At 35.6% G+C, this 22367-nt stretch overlaps 2 protein-coding genes and 1 pseudogene across 3 annotated transcripts; 2 read left to right on the plus strand and 1 right to left on the minus strand.

Annotated features, from left to right (window-relative positions):
* Window positions 1-1734: 1734 nt before the first annotated feature.
* LOC132640573 (DNA repair protein RAD16) lies at window positions 1735-13520 on the minus strand. Of its 2 annotated transcripts, none has more exons than XM_060357203.1 (16): window positions 13237-13520; window positions 11676-11771; window positions 10351-11528; window positions 9353-9475; window positions 9190-9263; window positions 8901-8961; window positions 8654-8800; window positions 8483-8568; window positions 7917-7986; window positions 4942-5067; window positions 4197-4424; window positions 3561-3665; window positions 3314-3466; window positions 2982-3070; window positions 2832-2912; window positions 1735-2036 (listed from the first exon to the last, which is right to left on the minus strand). In XM_060357203.1, exons 1-16 carry the CDS (start codon window positions 13274-13276, stop codon window positions 1964-1966), a joined length of 2730 nt encoding a protein of 909 aa, XP_060213186.1. In that variant the 5' UTR covers window positions 13277-13520; the 3' UTR covers window positions 1735-1963. The 2 variants fall into 2 exon arrangements, with proteins under 2 accessions (XP_060213186.1, XP_060213187.1); XM_060357204.1 differs by having other exon boundaries at window positions 11676-11768; window positions 13237-13427.
* On the plus strand, window positions 7251-7591 carry LOC132640574 (large ribosomal subunit protein uL14x/uL14z/uL14y-like; annotated as a pseudogene).
* A 5493-nt stretch (window positions 13521-19013) lies between the features above and the next one.
* LOC132642340 (toMV resistance protein Tm-2(2)-like) lies at window positions 19014-22157 on the plus strand. The gene is made up of 2 exons (XM_060359572.1): window positions 19014-21788; window positions 21897-22157. Exon 1 carries the CDS (start codon window positions 19163-19165, stop codon window positions 21767-21769), a length of 2607 nt encoding a protein of 868 aa, XP_060215555.1. The 5' UTR covers window positions 19014-19162; the 3' UTR covers window positions 21770-21788; window positions 21897-22157.
* Window positions 22158-22367: the final 210 nt, after the last annotated feature.

Below are 22367 nucleotides of genomic sequence, written 5' to 3' on the forward strand. Positions count from 1 at the left end.
AGCCTATTTAAGTTTTTTTTTTTTAATGGGTTATTTTGGTTTCAAAAATTTATTTTTGGGTTACAAAAGTCTTGGGCTCTAGAAATCAAGAAGTGGTATTTGATAATTGACAATTGGTCATCCAAAGATTACCGTCTTTTTTTTTTTTTTTTGTCCTTTTTTTGTTTAGATTCCCTACTCTCCGAGGGGGAACTTTTTCCATCTTTTATTATTTTTTTTTTTTAATTTTTTTTTTAACTTTTACCTGTTGCAAGGTGTTTGTTTTAAAAAATTAATGAAGCTTTATTTCTGAAAATCATTTAGAGCTTTTTCCAAAAAAAAATAAAAAATCATCCAAATACCATTAGAGAAAAATTACAAAAGTTGAAAGACACTTTTTTCATCCTTCCCTCTTGCTTCCGTGGTGACTTTGGTGACTCGAACTCATATTAAAAGATACATTTTAAATAGTTATTTTACCAAAAAAAAAAAAAAATTCTCTAATTGCATTCGTGTTTTAAACAAACACATTATTATTTTCAATTAGAGTAAGAAGTAATTTCTTACATTCTTTTGGCACGGATTGCCCTTCAAAGGCGCTGGTCTCTAAATTTTTCCCCTCAAATTGCTGGTCTTTAATTTTTGCCCTTCGCTTAAAAAAATGGTCGAAATATCACGAGGTTCTGAGTTCGAATCCCTGCTTTGTTAAAATAAAAAATTTCGCGAAAAGTTTGTCTTATAAGCAGAATTTGCCTTAAACTTAAGGCAGAGGTTAATTCTTAAGACAGAATTTTTGCCTTAAGGTAGAGATTTGACTTAAGGCAAAAAAATAATTATCTTTTTCTCTTTTGCCTTAAAGCAGAGGTTTGTATAAGGCAAATTTTTTTTTTCTACTCTGCTGGATTTCTATAAAAGTTAGGCCGCCCGAATAGGCTAATTTTCCAATGAAACTCTACCTTGCGAAACTTTTTCTTTTTGACTAAATCGGAGTTCGAAACCAGAATCCTAGGATATTTTAGGTGAAGGACGAAAATTAAAGACCACCCCCGAATAAGGGCAATCGCAATCGTGCAAATTGCCCAATTTCTTATCCCACAATACTCGATTATTTAAGGTTCGTTCATCTTATATAATATATTTTTGACTATCTATAAGAGTCAAAGCATATTATACCTCAAAAAAATTATATTTAATGGAGAAGAAATGAATGCATATCATATTAATTATACGAATGTTATAATTTATAAAGGATATGTACGAAGGAACTGTCCATAGTGTAAAAACAATGGTAGAGACTAAAGGAGGACTTCAAAACTATGATTCACCCGAGACTTACTTATTCTAGTTATGGATGGGCTAAGTCAGCTAACTAACACTATACAAAATGAAGTCTCATATGTATGCTATTTATAATATTGTGTTGAATGACGAAACGTACGAGGGTGCCAACTAAAGGCTTTGGACTACGATAAAACACTAGCACTCCAAGTTTACACAACGTAAGAAGAATGAAAATGATGTAGGAGTAATGCCGGACTGCTTTGCCTAAATGCAAACAATTCAAATACCTAAGCTCCTTGTTCTATGAGAATATACATGGAGATATTAAAGAGAGAATCAAAATAAGACAATTGAAATGAAAAAAATGATACCGGGGTATTATGTGATCAAATGGAACCTAACAAAGTAAAAGGCAAGTTCTACAAAAATTTACAATTCAACATATCTGCAAGATGAGTGATGAGAACACGAATCTAAGATGCATGTATCATCACACCTGATTAAACAAGAATAATTTACAATTCCAGCAGGTGATGACAAAGTTAAGGTGATGCAAAAACAACAGCAGTTCTCTGGATAGATAAAAAACAGTCGCCTTTCCTACTTCGCAAAAGCAAAAACACTAAGTACAAGATTCAAGCAAGAAACTAAACAAGATCAAATGATCTTTCTTGCTGAACCAAGTAAGAGAACATAATCTAATTTAGGTTACAAACAAGAATTTCAAGTCTGCCTCTGTTAGTTTCCCCAAGGCCTCAGAACAGCCACCGACCGTCCTGCACAAAACATCAATATTGGACAATCAGCACATCAGAGAGTAAATGGAGTAGTGGCCGAGAAAGAAGCCAAGTGTCAAACAGAATAAGAGCCCGTTTGGATTGGCTTATAAGTTGGCTTATAAGCTGTTTTCAGCTTTTTTGAGTGTTTGGCTGGCCAGCTTAAAGTCATTTTATGCTTAAAATAAGCTCAAAAAAATAATTGAACCCATTTGACTTAGTTTATCTAAAGCAGCTTATAAGCTGAAAACAGCTTATAAGCCAAAAAAAATAAGTTGGACTACCCCAACTTATTTTTTTCAGCTTATAAGCTGCAAACAGCTTTAAGCTGTAAGCCAATCCAAACGGGCTCTAAGCCAATAGTATCTATCCAAATGAAATTTGAGGGGAGAAGCATTTAAGTGTTTATCGTTGCAACTTATATGAACGAGAAACCCTAAACAACCTATTTGACCTCTCCATGTATGACCCTATTCCATTTATAAAAATAAAAAGATAAAACAGTGTAGGACCCTATTTCAATCCCTAGCCCAACTGTCTTAATTATTAGTTGTAAGCATCTAGACAACAACAACAACTAAGCCTCTGACCATGTCACTCCATATAAAGCTCATCTCAGCCTATAATCTAGAGAAGAAAATAATACTTGATTCTCTGAATTTATCCTGAAATCATTTGTGAAGGGAACATGTCAAAATCACTCAACAGCCCATTTGAAGGGCAAACCGTGCAATTTCTACAATTATTTTCTCTGAATACACATAAAACTAGCACAATGAAGTTGGGGAAACTTACCCTTCAAAAACTAGTTCCTTCTTCTCTTGCAACTTTAAGATCCTCTCCTCAATGGTATTCTCAATCACAAATCTCACAACCCTAGAAACGAGAAAACAACAATAAGTTCCTTTCATTAGTATAGCTGGTTGAAGAAATACAAACACGCACCTGATTGGTTTATACTGCCCTATTCGATGGATTCTATCTTGGGCTTGCCGCTCCACAGCAGGATTCCACCAAGGATCCATCAAGAAAACCTAGTAAAGTTCAGGAAAAGAGCGACACGTCAAGCAAAGTAGTCTAGGTCATTCAACGGAAAATTACAAGTCCAAATAGGATCTCTATTCCTTAGGTGCACAGAGAAGAAGTTAAAATATCCCAAACAAAATAAATATTTGAAACCTGATGAGCAGAAGGAATTCAACAATAGATCAAAACACCTGGTATTTGACAAGAAATGAAGAATCTGCATTGACAGAGAAAGGAAAGAAAAACCTTACATGTGATGCCACTGTAAGATTGAGGGCAACACCACCGGCTTTCAAGCTCATAAGGAATATCCTGCAATCTGGATCCTCAGTAAATCTTGTAATTGCATTATCTCTTGCAGCCATAGTCATGGATCCATCTAACTGAACACAACTGATGCCCGACTGCCAAATGCACACAGGACATGTTTTTTTCGCTGTAACTACTGATGGCAAAAAGAGGGGTAGGTGAGAAGGGGATAAAGATAACATGTCTTACCTTCTGTAAAGAATAGTGTATCAGATCCAAAAACGATGTGAATTGGCTGAAGACTATTGCTTTTGCAGAACCATCTCTTTCAACCATGAACCTTATTTCTTCTCTCTAGAACCAATAAACCAAACAATGAGAACGAAGCATAGGCACACTTCACCTTAGCACTTCAAATAGGGGTCTTACTACCAAAAGGAGGTACAGCGGATATTAACAATAATAAGATTGGAATAGTTTAAGCCATAATGTCAAAGGATATAAATAAGAATGAGACCACAATTTATTCCTCAATTAATTTCACTCAAAGTGGGGGGGTGGTATTTGATGCAACATTCCAATGGTAAGCAAAACTTCAATTAACCTCATTTATTCCCCGTTTGCACAAAACCAAACTTGACAAATTAATTTTCTAGGTGCATGTAAGGCAAATTCACCAAGATACAACACCTAGAAAGACTGAAACCATCCTCTGAACTATTGCATGCATAAAATCATCTTGGTCCTATATCTGGTAAAGTTAGATGGCATAGGATATTTAGTGCCTGCAAATGATGCAGTATTGCAGCCCCTTGCACAAAAACCATAAAGCAAAATATAAAGGCAAGATAAGTTATAGTTATTGATTGAAAAGTAATTGAATACCAAAGCATCTATTTTTGTGCTTGTCTGGAAATCATCAAGACAAATTCTGTTCAGTATACTTGAAGACCTAAACCCTTTGATAGTCGCTTTAGATTTCTGATCCCCCTTATCATTTGCGGTGAAATCCACTGTAAGTGGTTTAGAACATGAAGGGCATGAAACTTGTCCCACACTTGCAGAAAAACTTATCAGACATGACTTGCAAAAGACATGTGTGCAAGAAGTAACCTGCAATAATCAAAAGAGGTGCACAGTTGTATAAGAAAGTCTGATCAAACAACAGAATAATAGTTAAGGAATTCATAGCATCTTTCTTAGGTTGTCAAGAAATGAGGTACAAGAATTTAAATCAAGAAGTCCATAAGTTTTAAGGAAGTCCTTGTAGGTGTTAAAAGGCATTCCTAAAAGCATTTCTAGTAAAAAATTGAGGTCTTTCGTATGGTGTTGGAAAAGAATTTGCAGAAGCTTGGGCACTTAAAGAAGGCTAGAAAAGCTATTCAGAATACTTTTGAAAAGACATAGTTGCGAAGGAATACGGCCACATTAAGATTTGAAATATCCATCATAAAATATACAAAATATTAATTTAGTGCGAGTTGGAACTCCATAAAATTCAACATTGGTGAAGTATCAAGTTTCTTGATGAGCATGTTCCTTTCCTTTTCCCCGTTTTTTTTTCTTTTTTTTGTTTCTTTTATACTTTTTACTTCTTTTTTTTATGGAAGGGGGAGGGGATGCAACTCACAACTGGATCTTCTACTGGATCATGGCATAAACCACATGGTTGTTCAACATAGCCTGCATCATTTATGTGTCCATTTCTAGCCAAAGCAGTACTTGAGTATACCACAAGATAAGGATGATCAACTGCCTGTGGTCAGATCCCACAAAAAATAAAGTAAAAATAAAATCAATCAAATATAAGCAAAATTTTGCTAAGTTATCACTTTTTGAGATAGAAGCATGCATGCATATATCATAGAAAGTCAAATTGTGTGCTTTAGTACATGAAGTTTGAGCTTTTATTTCTTAAACGGCCTAAAATATTACGGAAGTTCAGAAGATGCAACAGGAGGAGGCAAGGTTTGTATATAAGGTCATATAGTGGAGGATAACATTCCAAATACAGAAAATCGTAGCCAAGGCATACTAAAAAACAAAAAAATAATCAGAGCAATCAATTGCAATAACAAAGGAGAGTAATGAAGTGAAAACTCGTTCTTGTTCTTGTGTGGCACTTCTTCATTCAAGGAATTAAAAAATAAGAAATATAAAATAGGCACTTCAATATGAGAAGAGTTTCAGAAGACAGTAATTTTACATATATGCATTTTTGACACATTCAATGCCATTGCTTAAGGACCATATAATTAAACTGGATAATTGGGATTGTATCCTTCAAACTTAAATTACTAGCAAGGGGATAGTAGGCTAGATTGCAATCCTTGTCAACATTTTGCCACACTGGATTACACATCAGGTTGGGTTTTTATGATCCAAACCAACGGTGGGTTTAGCATCTTAAATTTTGTCTCACATAATGTTTTTTTAATTGATTTGGCGTCCAAATGTTGCATCCACTTACGTGAACCTAAATTCAATAAGATATCGTGATGTAATTATTACAAAAAACGGATGGATAACCTAGTAGGAAACTCAGTCCACCTCCAAATCATATGGATGAGGATTCACTTGACCAAGTAAACATAATAAGAAAGGATCACTGCGGACTCCTCGCTAGGGCGTTCTCATGGGTGGAGTTGACACTTCATCATATAGAAAGAATAGTAATGAATATTACAAGACGAAAGAATTAAATAGTACAGAAAAAAAATGAAGGAAAAAAGGATTAATTAAATTGAAAAGTGCATGCTAGCACAAAATCTAAAAAAGGAAAAAAGTATTGACGGAAAAAATTAAGTGGTGACTGGAAAACTTATAATGAAAATAGTTGCAGGAAAAATGGCTTAAGGGAGGAATATAAACGCCACGAGATGGGGAATGGATGTCAACACTGATCTAGGCACAAGCAGCAGCGGCAGGTGAAGACCAAACTGCGACTGATGTTGCGGGAATGGAGGAAAATACCCAGGCAGAGACAATAGTGGGAGAGGAGCAGAGTAGCATTTAAAGTTGCTTTGGTTCATCTTTTCGGAAGACAAGGTTTTACACTTGTTGCTTGTTTGAAGAAGGCCATCTTCCAATAACAGAGAATTGGTTTTGAGAGCCTGTTTGGCTGGCTTAAAAAAAGCAGCTTATAAGCTGGAAACAGCTTATAAGCTAAAAAAAAAAAAAAAAAAAAAAAAATTGGGGTAGGCCAACTTATTTTTTTTGGCTTATAAGCTGTTTCCAACTTATAAGCTGCTTTAGATAAGCTAACCAAACGGGCCCAATTAATTTTTTAGGCTTATTTCAAGCACAAAATGACTTTAAGCTAGCCAGCCAAACACTCAAAAAAGCTGAAAACAGCTTATAAGCAACTTATAAGCCAATCCAAACGGGCTCTGAATCTAGAAAGCAAAACTAATTAGATTTTTCAAAACTGACTTTGAGTTTGTTTCTATTTGGGGAACCAACATTTGGTTTCTTGTATACTTGTTTAGTTTACTAAATCAAAAGATAAGGAAGTGATTAGAACGGAAGAAGGAAGCAAAGAGGAGAAAAATATCACAAGAAATTGTATATCTCTATTCAAAATTGTGGAGCATTACTTTTCACCTCGATTCACAGGTGACTAGCATTACTGAAATATAATCCCACACCTCCCCAGCTTAGTTTATTTGGTGATTACGGAAAATTTGTAATGAACAGCAGACAACTCTATCCAACCTAATTCAGAGGCTAATTCTACAAGCCAAGTGATCTTAATAAATGACGTTATCAAAAAGTTATCCTAATAAATAAACTGTAAACTATATCTCTAGTATTTGCCCCAATAATATGATTCTAATCAGTAAAAACGCATTAGATCCACTCTTCAGTTTTTGAGAGATAAGAGAGGGACCGCGAAGATCAATGCCGTCCACAATGTCAAATTGAGGACAAGGATTCAGCATGTCGCTGGGTTTGCCAGCAGTGGTGACGGTGAACTGCACTAATAACACCGATGCAGAGAATCTGCCCATCATTTCCATGAAAGGGATCAAGCTTAACAGGTTAACTTGCCCACTGTCAACAAGGGTAAGTCAGATCTTAAGAAGAAGGTTATGCCTGCTGTCATTGGTCGCAAGCCATGGCATAGGTAGGATGCTGTTAACATGTACTTCGAAGATAATACTGGGGTGATTGTGAGTCCAAAGGGTGAAACAGAAGGGTCTGCAGTCTCTTGCCCAATTGGGAAAGAGTGTGCTGATCTTTAACCTAGGATCGCTAGTGCTGCCAATGATATTGTGTAGAAGTAGAATTTCCGAGTAGTTTGCAATTCCTGTTTTGATCGTTTATCTAAGTTAAGGGTTTTGTCTTGGTAAGAATTATTTTCTCTGAGTTCTGCAATACTAAAAGATTTCTCATCAAGTATTTCATTTCCATGGCTTAGTGCTTTTACCACAATAGATGTAGAAGTATAGATATGTTTCTTCGTAAATAAAATGCATTAGATCCATTGTTTGAAGGTTAACAATGAACCTATAGTAGCAACACTTTCACAACTAAAACCAAATACATGCAGGTACCAAAACACATTATACAGAACAGTTAAGATTGAAAGCACGATCTCCGTACCTGTCGCAGGCGAGTGAGTAGATCAAAAATGTGAGCATAGTTATTCATCAAAGTACCAGCTTGAATGTATCTGCACCAAAATACATCAGGAAGAAACAATATAGTGATAATAAGAAAAAAAATACACTGTTTATTCTGGCTCTCAATATTTACTTTCACAAGGTGAAAGTAGCTAGTATTGAGCATTTTCCATGAGAAACGATGTAAAATGATTCTTTTTCGGGATTTCCAAGAAAGAAACGGCAGTGTGTTTTCAGGATGACTTAACAGATAGCAATCAGATGAAACATATACCATGCAAGCACTCGATCGAAATACCAAAAAAGATAACACACAAGAAAAAGACCATGAGCTGTCCCATTTATACAAATTGAATGAGAACATTACCAAAGAAAGATGATATGCAAACAAGAAAGCATTACCCGTGGTGCACTTGCGGGAAACTCCTTGCCGAGGGCCTGTGCACCCCCGGGATTAGTCGGGGCTCAAAGAGACCCGGACACCGGTGCTTAATCAAAAAAGAAAGCATCTAGTTGCATAAGTACTGACTAAAATAGATGACATACGTATTAAACTGTGCCTGGCTTTCATTGTATAGTGATGTGTAGTAGTCTTCTTCTTTCACATCCAAAGAATCTTTGCGCAAGGTAACCTGAATGCAAAAGTAAGCAACAGGCTAAAGTGGACAGAAAACCATTATCAACTCAAGCAACGCATTAATGTGAACCAAAACTTACAATCCTCGGAGGAAGTGCAAGATCAGCAGCCCTTCCCTTTTTAGTACGTCTTAGCAATATGCTTTTCAAAATTTTGTGTTTCAACAAAACCATCGCATCTCTACCAGTCCTGTGATTCCCTTGAGCTTGTATGGGTGAGGCAATATACTAGAAACAGAAGATGTATCAACCTCTCCATGTCAGCAACAATTTTTTTGTCAGAATCAACAGGAAACACCAAAATAAGTATATCAATTTGATAACTTACTCTATTCCACCAGCAAAAATGCCGAACAGATTTGTGGGGGCAATGTGGGCACTCGGATGAGCTACAATAAATACAAATATGAAAGGAACAGAATACAAGAGTTTTCAAAATGGTGCAAAATAAAGAAAGATTCAAGGAAGAACGATTTCAACAGTCATTGAAACATTCAACGACAAATTCGGTAAAAATGAAAACTTGTAACAGAGTAAATATAAAATAAATCTTGAGCAATAAATTTGTTTCTCCATCCAAGTTAGGTGCAAAGATCAGAAAGAAACTTCAAGTATACCTATAGTCCAGAACTCTGCAATCACAATCTTTGCAGAAGTAGTAAGAGTAAGGAATCATTTGCAGGAAACGGACCTGTCCAAAAGTAAGGATGTGTTTAATTTCAAAAAATGAAGTTGTGAATTACGTTAACCACTAGAGAACATTAATCCCAATAAACTTACAAGTGAGTACAACTCTCCTACACGGTTCTGGAGGGGAGTACCACTTAAGGCCCACTTATAAGAAGATTCTAGCGCAAGAATAGCTCTTGTAGTGTTGGAGCGTCTATCTTTCACATAATGGGCCTATGCCACAAAAGTGCAATCAGTTAGAAAACTGCACATGAAGGGTTTGTATCACACACATATATATAGCTGCAGATGAAGGCTTTGTATCACACGTAAAGAAACTTTTAGATGCAGCTGCAAACAGTTTATGCCCTATGTATAGTATAATCATATAGTTGGAAGGAACAGGCACAAGTTAATTATTAGTTAGTTTTCTATATAACAGAGAGAACAGACATGCTTCACTATGAAGACCAAAATCAACATTACCTTGTTAAAAATGATAAAACAAGGTGTGAAGACCAAACAAGAATGCACATAAAAGTTTCATGTCATAAGCAATTGAGTATTGCAATGTGCTTTAGGACAAAGACAAACTTCTTTCAAGCTATCATTTTTTTGAAAGGCAGATCACGTAAAGCGTCGAATCATATGTGCAAGCTTTCGCCCATTGTGTTAAATCAGTTAGCTAAATCAGTTCCATATGCACCATAAGAATCTTCATTCTCTAGCTCCAAAAGAAATCACCATTCCACATTCCAGCTTTACATATTTTATGAATAGCTTGATTGTCTGGAAGAAAACTGATGCTTGAGCTACAACATAACAAAAGGAGGATAAGACGTTTACAGGAAGAAAGTGCAAGAAAAGCAGATGGGAACCATATCTAGAAAACCAACAAATTTCACAAACGTCAGACAAAACCTATAAATGTGAACTTTGAGAAGATGCCAGTCAAAAATAAAGCAACAACATCTAAATGTATATGCAAGTAGAGGGGCGGGCCCATCATCCCCGAGTTCCGAAGGTTGTGGTTGGCCCAAAGGGATGGCCCCAGACGGACTTCTCGGTCAGACAAAACAAATATGTGGGTCTAGTTATGCAATGATTACCTCATCCAAAATGATACGATTCCATTTCACAGAGTGCAAAATTGACTTCTTCGTGGACATATCTTGACCGACACTGGCTGAATCATCAATAGAACCAGCATCAGTCTCGCTCTTGCGCTCCTTTACCTTCCCACGACCTCTTTTGCCCATATCAATTTCTGAATCACTGTAGTCTTTTTTCAGCTTTGAGGTTTTTCCTACTGGCTTTGACTTCTTGCTCTGCTGCTTTGATTGGTTAGCAGTTTTAACAGCATCTGGTCCACAAAAGTACTTCTGGTGAACAGACAACTTTTGTTCGTAAAAAGGTTTTCCACACCACTGGCATTTTTGTTTTGGTGGCATCACATTTTTCCTATACTCAGCCTCCACTGTGGAGTATGTAGTGATAACAAAATCATATTCCGCGAATTTGTCAATATTTTTCTCCCTGTTGGCACCATGATAAACAAGAATTTTGTTGCTTCCTTTAGTGGTGAAGCGGTCAATCTCACTGACCCACTGAATCACAGCAACAACAGGACATATAACAAGGGTTCCTTTCACTGCTGGGAGCTCCTGGGAAGTACAAGGGGCAGGTGAAAGCAAACGGGAATCAGAAATTGCTTGCCCTAATTCGCGTTGAGCAAGCACAAGAGCTATGGCTTGAACAGTCTTTCCCATCCCCATTTCATCAGCAAGAATACCGCCTCTAGCGGTAGATTCTTCTTGCTTCAATGCCCAAGCCAACCACTCTTTCTGGTACCTCAGCAAGGGCATGATCAAGTCAGATGGTGGCTCAACAGTTTCAGTCACCAACTCGTTCTGACCATTCAAGTCTAGATCATTTGTATAGTTTTCAGCCATCCACCTATCGTTCTCTTCTTCCCAGATCTCCCACATCAAAGTGGCTCCTCTCTTCTTTTTACTCTTGTCACGGTTCTTCTTCCTATCCTCTATCCTCCCCATCAATAGACGATAGCCAGTATCTACTTCACCACCCCCTCCTACTTCATTCATCCAATCTGCGTGCTCCTCTTCTTCTACCTGCTCTTCTTTTATTTTGATACTCTTTTGGCCCTTTTTTCTATAGGATCCCAATTTCCTTCTTTTTGTTATCTCGGACCAAACTTCCTCTGTTACATAATCACTATCAAGAACTCCACTAGTTTGGCCTTCGTTCAACAAATTAATTACTTCATCTGCATAGATAATTAATCAATTAGTACAAAGTCCCAGCACGCTATAAAAATGTCACTGTAGTTTCAACAATCAGAAAAGACCAAATTGAGGGCATGTTACTCATAAGCAGATAATATTTGCATCAAAATCAAAGTTATAGGGAATACCTTCATCACTGCTTCCATAGTCATCAGAATCCAAAGACATAGCAAGAACATCATCCTCATCAGAACTGTCCTGATATTGGCGGCTTGATTCTCCTACTTTCACAATTCACATGCAAGTCCAACCACATCATTCACTTATATATACAACACATACTGGATATAGATATGTATGACACATGCCATGTCCGAGAAATACTTCATCACACACAAAAAATTTAAGAAAATGAAAAATATAATTTTTGAAACAAATAGGCTCATTTTTTTCTAATGATGGGGACAAACTTTTTGAAAAAATGACAGAGAGGATAACCATTTCGGTTCAATCAATCAACCCCTTAACTCCTTAACCAAAACAATCAGTTAGGGTAAAACATTTTTTATTATAACAGTGGTATCGCTCACATCTTGACTATCTCCGGATACCTATTATCTCCAATCAACACAAGTACCAGAAAAATCTATCACGATCATTCACCTAGTGTCATTTCAGTTGTGATTCGAACCAAGGATGTCACTCCAATTCATCGACAGCCAGGTCACCCCACTTGGGATTGGATAGACGAACTCCCAAAGGGAGGTCATTTTCCTGATTCTTAAGTCTCCCTCTGTTTCGATTTGTTTGTCTTACTTTCCTTTTTAGTTCGTTTAAAAACGAATGTCTCTTCCCTTTTTTCTCAACTCTTTAATTCTAACTTTCAACATGGCATATTCAAGACCACATATTAAAGGACATTTTGGTACATTCTACAAATCTTTAATTTAATACCACAAGATTCAAAAGACTTATTTACTTTCTTAAACCCCGTGTCAGGTCAAAACCAGACAAACAAATTGAAACGGCGGGAGTAACTTGTTTTTTTCTAGAGAAAATATCTTTTTTACCAACCAAAACATGGGAAAACTGAAAATCCCACCATACCAACACACCCTAAACAATTCCATTTTACTCACACAATCAGTAAAAACTCAACCAAAAAACTATTAAAATAATGCAAAAATTCACACCCAAAAAAAAAAAAAAAGTAAAGAAAGAATTTTTCCAACCCATTCTGACCAACAAAAACATGGGAAAGTTGAAAATTCCTCTAAACCAAACACACCCTAAACAACTTCAATATTACTCGTACAATCAGTAAAATCCAACTTAAAAAAATTGCAAATTCACACCAAAAGAAAAAAAGACATATAATCGCACATAATTCATCCATACCAAAAAAGAAACACACACACCCTAAATAATTTTCATTTTACTCGAGCAATCAGTAAATATTCAACAACAAAAAAAAAAAAAAAAAATGTAAAGTCACACCAAAAGATTTAAAGACATATAATCGCACATGTATACAGCAACAGAAACAACCAAAAAACAAAAGAAGGATTTTTCCAAACACACCCTCAACAATTTCCATTTTACACGCGGAATCAGTAAAATTCAAGCAAAACATTTTTCAAAAATGCAAATTCATACCAATTTTGTTTTCTTTTTTAAAAAGGACATATGATCGCACATGTATAAAGCACCAGATTAAAAAAAAAAGAGTAAAAGAAATTATTTTTTTACCTTTAGTTGAAGAGGATGAAGGACGAGAACGGAGCTTCATGTTAAGATTAGGGTTTTTTTTGCAGAGCAAAGATAGAAAAGGGACTAAACACTCAAAACACTTGTGACTATTCACTGTGTCTCTGTGTGTGTGTAGAGAGAGAGAGGACAATGTGCGGCGGGAAAGCTATTTATATAGTGGGGAGGAAAAATATGATAATGACTAATTAAGTAGTTTAATCAAACTACTTTGTCTTCTAACTATATATTCTTAGATTCTAGCAATCAAACATTTGACCAACCTACTACTTGTATAAGTTATGCCAAAAGTAATTTAAAGATAAAAAAGAGAGAAAATTTCATAAATGTTAGCGTAATTGCGAAACATATGTACAGTTCTGCGTATTTAGAAATGTAGTTATAGTTGTTGTATGAGACAGAAGGCGGGTATCGAGCGTATCAGTTGAAAGAGCTATATTAGACGGAAGCAGGTATCAGGTAGCAGTCGGAAGATTTGTATCAGGCGGAAGGCAGATATCTGATGTATCAACGGAAGAGTTATATCGGGTGTATCAACTGTGTGTATTAGCGTGTAACTGTATAGAAAGAAAGATGGAAGAAAGGAAATGAAAGAAGAAGTTTAAATTTGTGTGATAAGGACCACTAGGGGCTCGGTTTGTCCTTCTTCCCTTATCAACTGAAATCGTGCAAAATAGTTAAGTCAACGCATATAGCACGAAAGAGATGTATCAGCGTGCGTTGCGTATTTGCTATAAAATTCAAAATTTAACTACTTTTCATAAATATAGTTTTAGTATTTATCACGTATCGCATAATTTTTCCATAAAAAGAAAGGACCAAGGATTGTATATTATGGACACATATAAAGAATTTTAAGTTTGTGAAAGCAAAATATTATGATACTTATTATCTTTGGCGACAAACACAATATATATATATTAAATCATAATTAAGTTGCTACACTTACATTACCTTTAATGTTTGTTAATTTTTAAAATTTATTTAAAAGTTTGTAATAATAAAAATATCGACAGCCTGTGATATTAGAGAACAAGACTATCATGCTACTGGCATGTTAATGAGACTTTATATTAACTTTAACTATTGTAATGAATTAGGTCCAATTGAGGCGTACTAACTAGCTTGACTTGTTTATATTATAATTGTTACATATAATTCAAAAAAAGTTCTTATACTAAAATGTCAAAAATTTAGCAATATTGAAACACAAGAAACCCATGTAAATGTAAATCTAAATCTAAATATGTAACAGACACTAATTAATTAGAATAACAACATAATTATTATTATTATCATATATATGGTGTAGTTTGAATTAAAAAAAGGGAAAATACATTAAAACCCCCAACGTATAGCCAGATTAATTATGACGCACCAAACCTTTGCGGGCGACCTATTATCCCCAGTCTTAATTTTTCAGTATTTTAGTACCATTTTCGACTGACGTGGCAAAAAAAAAAAATTATGGCGAGTGAAAATGGTCCAAACGAGATATTTTAACAAAAAATAATTTTTAAAAATTTATTTATATTTTATCCTCTCACCCACCCCCACCCTCCCTCTCTTTCACATTTCAATCGTTAAATGCAATTTATTTTTCTCGTTCTTCTTCTTTCTCCTCAACCACCGCCGCTGCCGCCGTCACACCGCAGCAGCAGCAACAACAACAACAATGCAGCAGCAGCAGCAACCACCGCCGCCTCCCCCGCCACACCGCCGCCGCCGCCACACCGCAGCAGTAGCAACAACACCGCAGCAGCAGCAACCGGCGCCGCCGCCACACCGCAGCAGCAGCAGCAACAACGCAGCAGCAGCAACTACCGCTGCCGTCACACCGCAGCAGCAGCAGCAACGCAGCAGTGACGTGGCAGCAGAAAAATCAAATGAAAAAAAAAAGTGACAGTGACGTGGCAGCAGCGTGGCACCAATGTGGCGGAGAGTGTGCAACAGTTTCCACTGTGCAACTGGGCTTCAATTTGTTTTTGCCATGTCAGTCAAAAAAGGTCATTAAAATACTGAAAAATTAAGACTGGGGGTAATAAGTCGCCCGCAAAGATTGGATGCGTCATAATTAATCTGGCTATACGTTAGGGGGTTTTAATGTATTTTCCCTTTAAAAAAGAAAAACATGTACTCGGTATCAATAATGGACAAATCCTTTTCTTGGGTTTCCACGAAGTGTGGCTCCTTCTTTGGGACATGAGTCAAGAATATCGTAATCAAGAAGTTTGGCAATGCAACACTAATAGTGAAAAATATTGGGTGTAGGTAAGGCTGTTTGTAGTTCGGTTTAGGTCATGTTTTATCTAAAAAATAAAATAAAATAAAAAGACTTCATATCAATTAAGTCGGATTTGTCAAATGTTAGAATCAAATCGATTCGACGTTTTATCGATTAGCTGATCTTTTTGGGGTTTGATCATTTTTTTTTTTAAATATATGACGATATAATTCCAAACTTGTATTAGAGATAGTATATTCTCGCACAACACAACCAAGTCAATTACCCTTTAAAAAAAAAACTATATATATTATCAAGTAGCTTCCTCCAGAAATCATATACATTATCCAAAAATTTAATCATTTTCAAGGAACCTACCAAAATTTTTAACAATGAATTTTCTGTGCAAAAAGTCCAAAGAGTTTGTGATTTTATGTAGATATCTTGAGTACTTATGAGATAGTATAATGCGGAAATACAAATTTAAAAAAAAAAGGCCTATGAAATGAAAATCTCACGTATTGTTTAGGAACAAAAATTCTTTGAATTGAATGATGACCCAACAGATGTTCGCTCAAAATTATTTCGCGAAAGCTTCACAGGATTGTTACGAAGTTATGTGACTAGGTTGGTTATTACCACTTGTTTTTTCCATCAACTGCAGCTCAATATTATACTCTTTACACAATTAAATACTGCCATTACTAATGACACCGACCAAAATAATGAACCCCCATTCTTGACCATAACATGCATCAAACATTTACTATGACTATTAATCTCTAAGGCTTAATACATAGCCCTCAAACTTGACTCCAACTAACAAGTATGCCCTCACTTGATTTCAACTAACAAGTATGCCCTCTAACTTTAAATATTCATAGATAGGCACCTTAATTCGTATAAAATTGAATACGTAAACACAAGTGTCCTACATGGCATTTCAAGTGATGTACACCCAACCTCACACGAGTTAGAGCTCACATTTGTTTTACTTTGTTTTAAATGAATTACTCCTATATTTATCATTTTTCCAATGCTGCTTCTTCTTCATTTTTGCATTAATTTTTGGAGCAAAATTTTTGGAAACTCCATTAACGGGTGAGGAAGCTTTTAACTGAAGATTTATATTATTGATTTTCACCATTTAGTTTTACTTTGTTTATTTTTAAATTCTCAATTCTTATATTAATACACGTGTAAAATAGTTGCCAATCTCTGAAAGGGTCACTAATCCACGTAGGAGCGAGTGTAATTCATGCATATGAGCAGGGGGGGATTTAGAGGGGTCCGAGGGTGTTCACCCGAATACCCTCAGCAAAAAATTATAGTGTATATATAGGGTAGATTTTCTGTATTTATGTACATATATTAACTTTTGAACACACTGAACAAATGTAAAAGGTTAGCTCAAGCGGTCCAGGGTGTTCAAAATTATCTCAAGTGTCCTGGGTTCAATTCCCATTGACAACATTATTTTTTTATATTTAGCTTTTGTTGTTTTTTCCGAACCCCCGAGTGAAAATTCTGAATCTGCCACTGCATATGACCTGCCGGAAACATGTATTGACGGGTTCAACTTTATACAAGTTGAGGTGTCTACTTGTGTACACTCAAAGCTGGAGGACTTACTTGTCACCTGAGGGCAAATTTAAAGACCTATTTATGTATTATGCTAATCTCAAACTAACATCCAAAATAAGAAAAAAAAAAAGTTCCAACAAATAAGTCACACAAGGGTTTTTGCGCGGATTGTCCTTCATTTGGGGTGGTCTTTCATTTTTGTCCTTCAAATTGGTGGTTTTAAGTTTTGTCCTTCGCCTAATACCCCAAGGTTGTGGGTTCAAACCCCAGCTTAGTTAAAAAAAAAAATCGCAAGTCAAATGTTTGGATTCGCAAGGCAGAAATTTGAAAATTCTGTCCATGCAAATTTTGCCTTGCGAATTCAAACTCTACCTTGCGAATTTTTTTAAATTTTTAATTGAGTGGGGGTTCGAAGATTTTAGCGAAAGGCAAAAGTTAAAGATCACGAATTTGAGGGACAAAAATTAAAGACCTCCCCAGCGAATGGTGATCCTGCAAATTGCCCTATTATCATCCTTATTTTTTGGAAATCGTTTACGTTTCAGGGGAAGTATATGTATCATCTTTCAGTGATGATACTTTATTTTGACCAATCTAACATACAAGTCAAATATAATTAATAATCTTAATTCTTTTCCCGCAAAATTAGTTCATATTATATCCTCCCACTTGTCTTTCGTTCGCTTCCAAAATTCATCTATGCCACTTCATTAATTTTTAACACTAGATAAGAATTTATACTACTAATTAACTTTGTGTTAATTTTAAAGGCTCATAGAAGGAGCTTAATAAAGTTCGAGAACTGGGTTCAGTTTCAATTCATTTGTACAGCCCAACATAAAGTATTGCGTCACGTAGCCATATTTTCAATTTATACAATATTATACTGGGAAAGCATTATACATAATGTATCAACTTTGTATAAAAGTGTATAATAGTATATAAAAGATGTTTATACACACAAATATGGGCTAAACCGGGTAACAAACTCAAAATATGGGCTAAAAGAGTAGAAATAGAATGTTATTTTCCCAATACAAAATGGGGGACATATGTACCAAAATGCACAGCAGAAACATCCTAAATTTCTAACCTTATGTACTAGCCACATTTTGTCCCTCTCGCGAAATCAATTTCTGCTATAATATTACATGCCTTATGTTTAATATTCTCAATAATTTACCTTGATATATATATATGTATCAGTCTCAACATTCATATTTTTTGGAGTGTAATTATGCCATTAAGATTTAAAAAAGAAAGGGGAGAAACTTCTCCAGTCAGCTACTGAAGAATTTTCTTGCTAAAAGAGGCTAGGCCTAAATATGAAGAATTGATGCAGGAAACCAAATAAGTCAAGATATAGTATTTCAAAACACGTGGATTTTTATCGTTCGTCATCGATAGACATAACTCGTGTGATAATGAAGGTTGAGAATATTTGGGTGTGAGATTGCTTTGTGTCTTTGTGATGCTTAAAATATAGAAGTATGATTTCAGAGAGTATCACCTATTTCCATGTGAATATATTAAGAGAATTCAATAGTTTATATTGAATTATAAAAATTTATTATAGCCATTTTGCACAATATAATATTTGAACAAAGGAGATTCTATTGAACTACTTTTCTTCGCTTTAGCTATGCCAATATTCCAAAAGCTTCGGTGTGAACTCATCTTTACCGTTGGATTTTACTCAATCATCTGACTATTAACATTTTTCTATTCATGCATGAAAGTGGTATACCACCTAATATGACAAGTAAAGACTAATTTATGTGTTTAATATGCACAAGGCATTTGCCAATAATATATCATTTCAAATACTTATCATATTACTAAATCTAAAGCAATAACGGATAAAAGTCTCAAGACATTAGTAGAATATTTGAGGTTTGTTGACTCTATATTTCTTAATTCTCCAAATTTTCAACTTTTGTGCTTAGTCATTTAGAATCTAAAGCAATCTTTCTTTTCCTTTACCAATTGATCATCTTTTTATTTATTCATCCTCACGGTTTAACACTGTTTTCTTGTTTAGTGACAAAATATCAACAAATTTTCCTAGCTAGTGAAAAAGCAAGGTGAAAAAAAGGAGAGATGGCTGAAATTCTTCTTACAGCAGTCATCAACAAATGTGCAGAAATAGCTGGATATCTACTTATTCAAGAAGGGCCATGCTTATATTGGTTGAAAGAGGACGTTGAATGGCTCCAACGAGAAGCGAGACACATTCAATCTTACCTAGGAGATGCAAATGGAAAGTTAGTTGGAGGAGATTTGAGGGTGAAAAACTTGATAAAGGATATTGAAGAACTTGCAGGTGATATGGAGGATATCTTAGATGAGTTCCTTCCCAAAATTGAATCGCATAAGAGAGAAGGAGCACTTGGTTGTCTTAAAGAGTTAGCTTGTGTTCTTTGTCATACTCGCTTTTCCAATAAGTTTTCTATGGAGATTGAGAAGATAAAAAGAAGGGTTAATGAGATTAATCGTGTGAGGACAACTTTTGGTATCACCGATACAAGTAACAAGAATGATCGATGTGATTACATTCCATTGGATCGTGGAAGATTATTTCTTCATACTGACGAGACAGAGGTGATTGGTTTGGATGATGACTTTAATATGCTACAAGTCAAACTACTTGATCAAGATTCGCGATATGAAGTAATTTCGATCATTGGCATGCCTGGTGTGGGCAAAACAACTCTTGCCAAGAAACTTTATAAACATGTCTATAATCAATTCGAGTGTTCAGCACTGGTCTATGTTTCACAACAGCCAAGATTGGGAGAAATCTTTCTTGACATAGGCAAACAAGTTGGACTGACGGAAGAGGAAAGGAAAGATAACTTGGAGGACAACCTGCGATCACTTTTGAAAAGAAAAAGGTATGTTCTACTCTTGGATGATATTTGGAATGTTGAAATTTGGGATGACCTGAAACTTGTCGTTTCTGAATGTCATTCAAGAACAAACAGTAAAATAATTATAACATCTCGGAATAGCGATGTAGGCAGATATATAGGAGGGAATAACTCGCTTCACATGTTGCAACCCCTAGATTCAAAGAAAAGCATTGAACTCTTTACCAATAGGATTTTCACTTTTGATAATAATTATTGGGAGAATGTTTCATCAGATTTGGAAAACATCGGTAAAGAGATAGTTGAGAGATGTGATGGTATGCCACTAGCCATTGTGTTGATTGCAGGCATGTTAAGGGCAAGGGAGAGAACTGAACATGCATGGAATAGCGTACTTGAGACTATGGGTCAAAATATTCAAGATCAATGTGCTAATATATTGGCTCTAAGTTATAATGATTTGCCCACTGCATTAAGGCCATGTTTTTTGTATTGCGGTCTTTTTCCCGAGGACCACGAAATTCCTGCATTTGATCTTATAAATATGTGGATTGCTGAGAAGTTCATAGTAGTGGGTACGAGCAATAGGAGAGAAGTTGAGGATATAGCAGAGGATTTCTTAAATAATTTGGTTTCAAGAAATCTTATTCAAGTTTCAAGGAGAACATTTCAGGGAAGAATTGCGAGTTGTCGCATACATGATTTGCTACATAGTTTGTGTGTCACATTGGCCCGGAAAATTAACTTCTTTCTCACCAAGGACAATCCACAAGATGATCTTGGTAGTGTCACTAGGTTGCGAAGGCTTGCATTCTACTCTGGTGGTGTTGATGAATTCTTCTCTTCATATGCCAAGCCTAAGAAGCTTCGCGCCCTCTTGTATTTCAGTGAAGACAATTACCCATCTTCTCTTAAAACTCATCTTAACATGAAGTTATTGCGAGTGTTGTCTATGCATATTCCTGAGAGTAATTCCCGGAGGCCTGTCAGTATCCCGGAAGGAATTGGGAATTTGAGTTGCTTAGGCTATCTCAAATTATGGGGTCCAAACTTCGTTGGTAACATACCACGTAGTATTGTCAAATTCAAACATTTATTGACCCTAGATATTGAATGGACCAATCTACGCATTGCTTTTGATGTTATGGAGATGAAACAATTGAGACATCTTCGTATTTCACAATTTGTTCAGCCAATGTACATGTCAAGCACAATATTCTCCTCAGTCAATGCGTTATTGCCTAATCTACAAACTCTAATGGGCATGGATGTTTGCTACATGAAATCAGGATGGTTGCACCAATTGACCAATCTAAGAAAATTGAGCTTAAATGTAAATAACGATTCCATTGTTGAGGTACTTTCAACTCAGCGTATGGCAATACTGCCAAAGCTAGAGGTTCTGAAGCTGAAGAGTTTGTTGCAAGGCTACCAACATGACCAACAAATCAACTTGTCTTCCTATGATAAACTTCGTAAGCTGAGTTTGTTATATACGGACTTGAAAATTGTGGATTTTGAAGCATTGCCTGCAAAACTCGCCAAGCTTTCTCTTAGGTATGTTCAACTAGATACGAATCATATATCGATGATCAAAAGACTGCCCAAATTAAAGATACTCAAATCGAGGAATTGTTGGCTTCCATATGGAGAGAGTACATTAGACCTTTCTGGTGTCGATAGATTTATGCAACTTGAAGTTCTGCACATTATTGGGCAGAACTCGTGGGACGTGGTAACCGTGGATGAGTTGGCTGTGCCAAAATTGAAGAAAGTAATAGTTTCTCATGCACCAAATATCAGGCTCTCTGAACGGCTGGCCAGGCTGAGAATATAAAGACGCTGTGAATGGAACGGTAGGTTGGTAATTTCCTTCATATTAATCAAGCATCTTATAATTCTCAGTAATTTTTTATACTCTAATTATGGTCTATATTTCATTTAATCTATCTAATAAATTGCAGGGATGCAAGTTTAAAATGTGTGGAAATTTTAGTGATATCTCAAAACAAAGTGCATGGAGTAGTCTTGGTTCTGTTCTTTCTGATGATGATGAGATTCCTGTTGGCATTGTGATAAAAAGGTTTGATTGATAATGGAGTTTTTGTAGCTGTGATTTTCAAAGACATTTGTTATTTGTAACTTCATTTTGTTTATTGCACTTTCATTTTGTTTATTGCACTACTAAAAGTGAGAATAATTTTTACATCCGTGAGAAATCTATTATCGACCTACCAATTTCTGATAAGACTGTCTGTCGGGAGTTTATGTTTCTTTTAGTAGTACCCTTTTGTGACATATGACTAGGTTGTATTAAGTATTAACTATGGTGTCATGTGATTTGTAATGACATAGATTCAAAGAAAAGTGATAATTAATATTTTTTTATCGTCAGCAAATTATTCAGTTTAGGAATTTTGTTCGACTTTCGGGTA

The sequence above is a fragment of the Lycium barbarum genome, chromosome 5, assembly GCF_019175385.1.
Source record: "Lycium barbarum isolate Lr01 chromosome 5, ASM1917538v2, whole genome shotgun sequence".
Lineage (NCBI taxonomy): Eukaryota > Viridiplantae > Streptophyta > Magnoliopsida > Solanales > Solanaceae > Lycium > Lycium barbarum.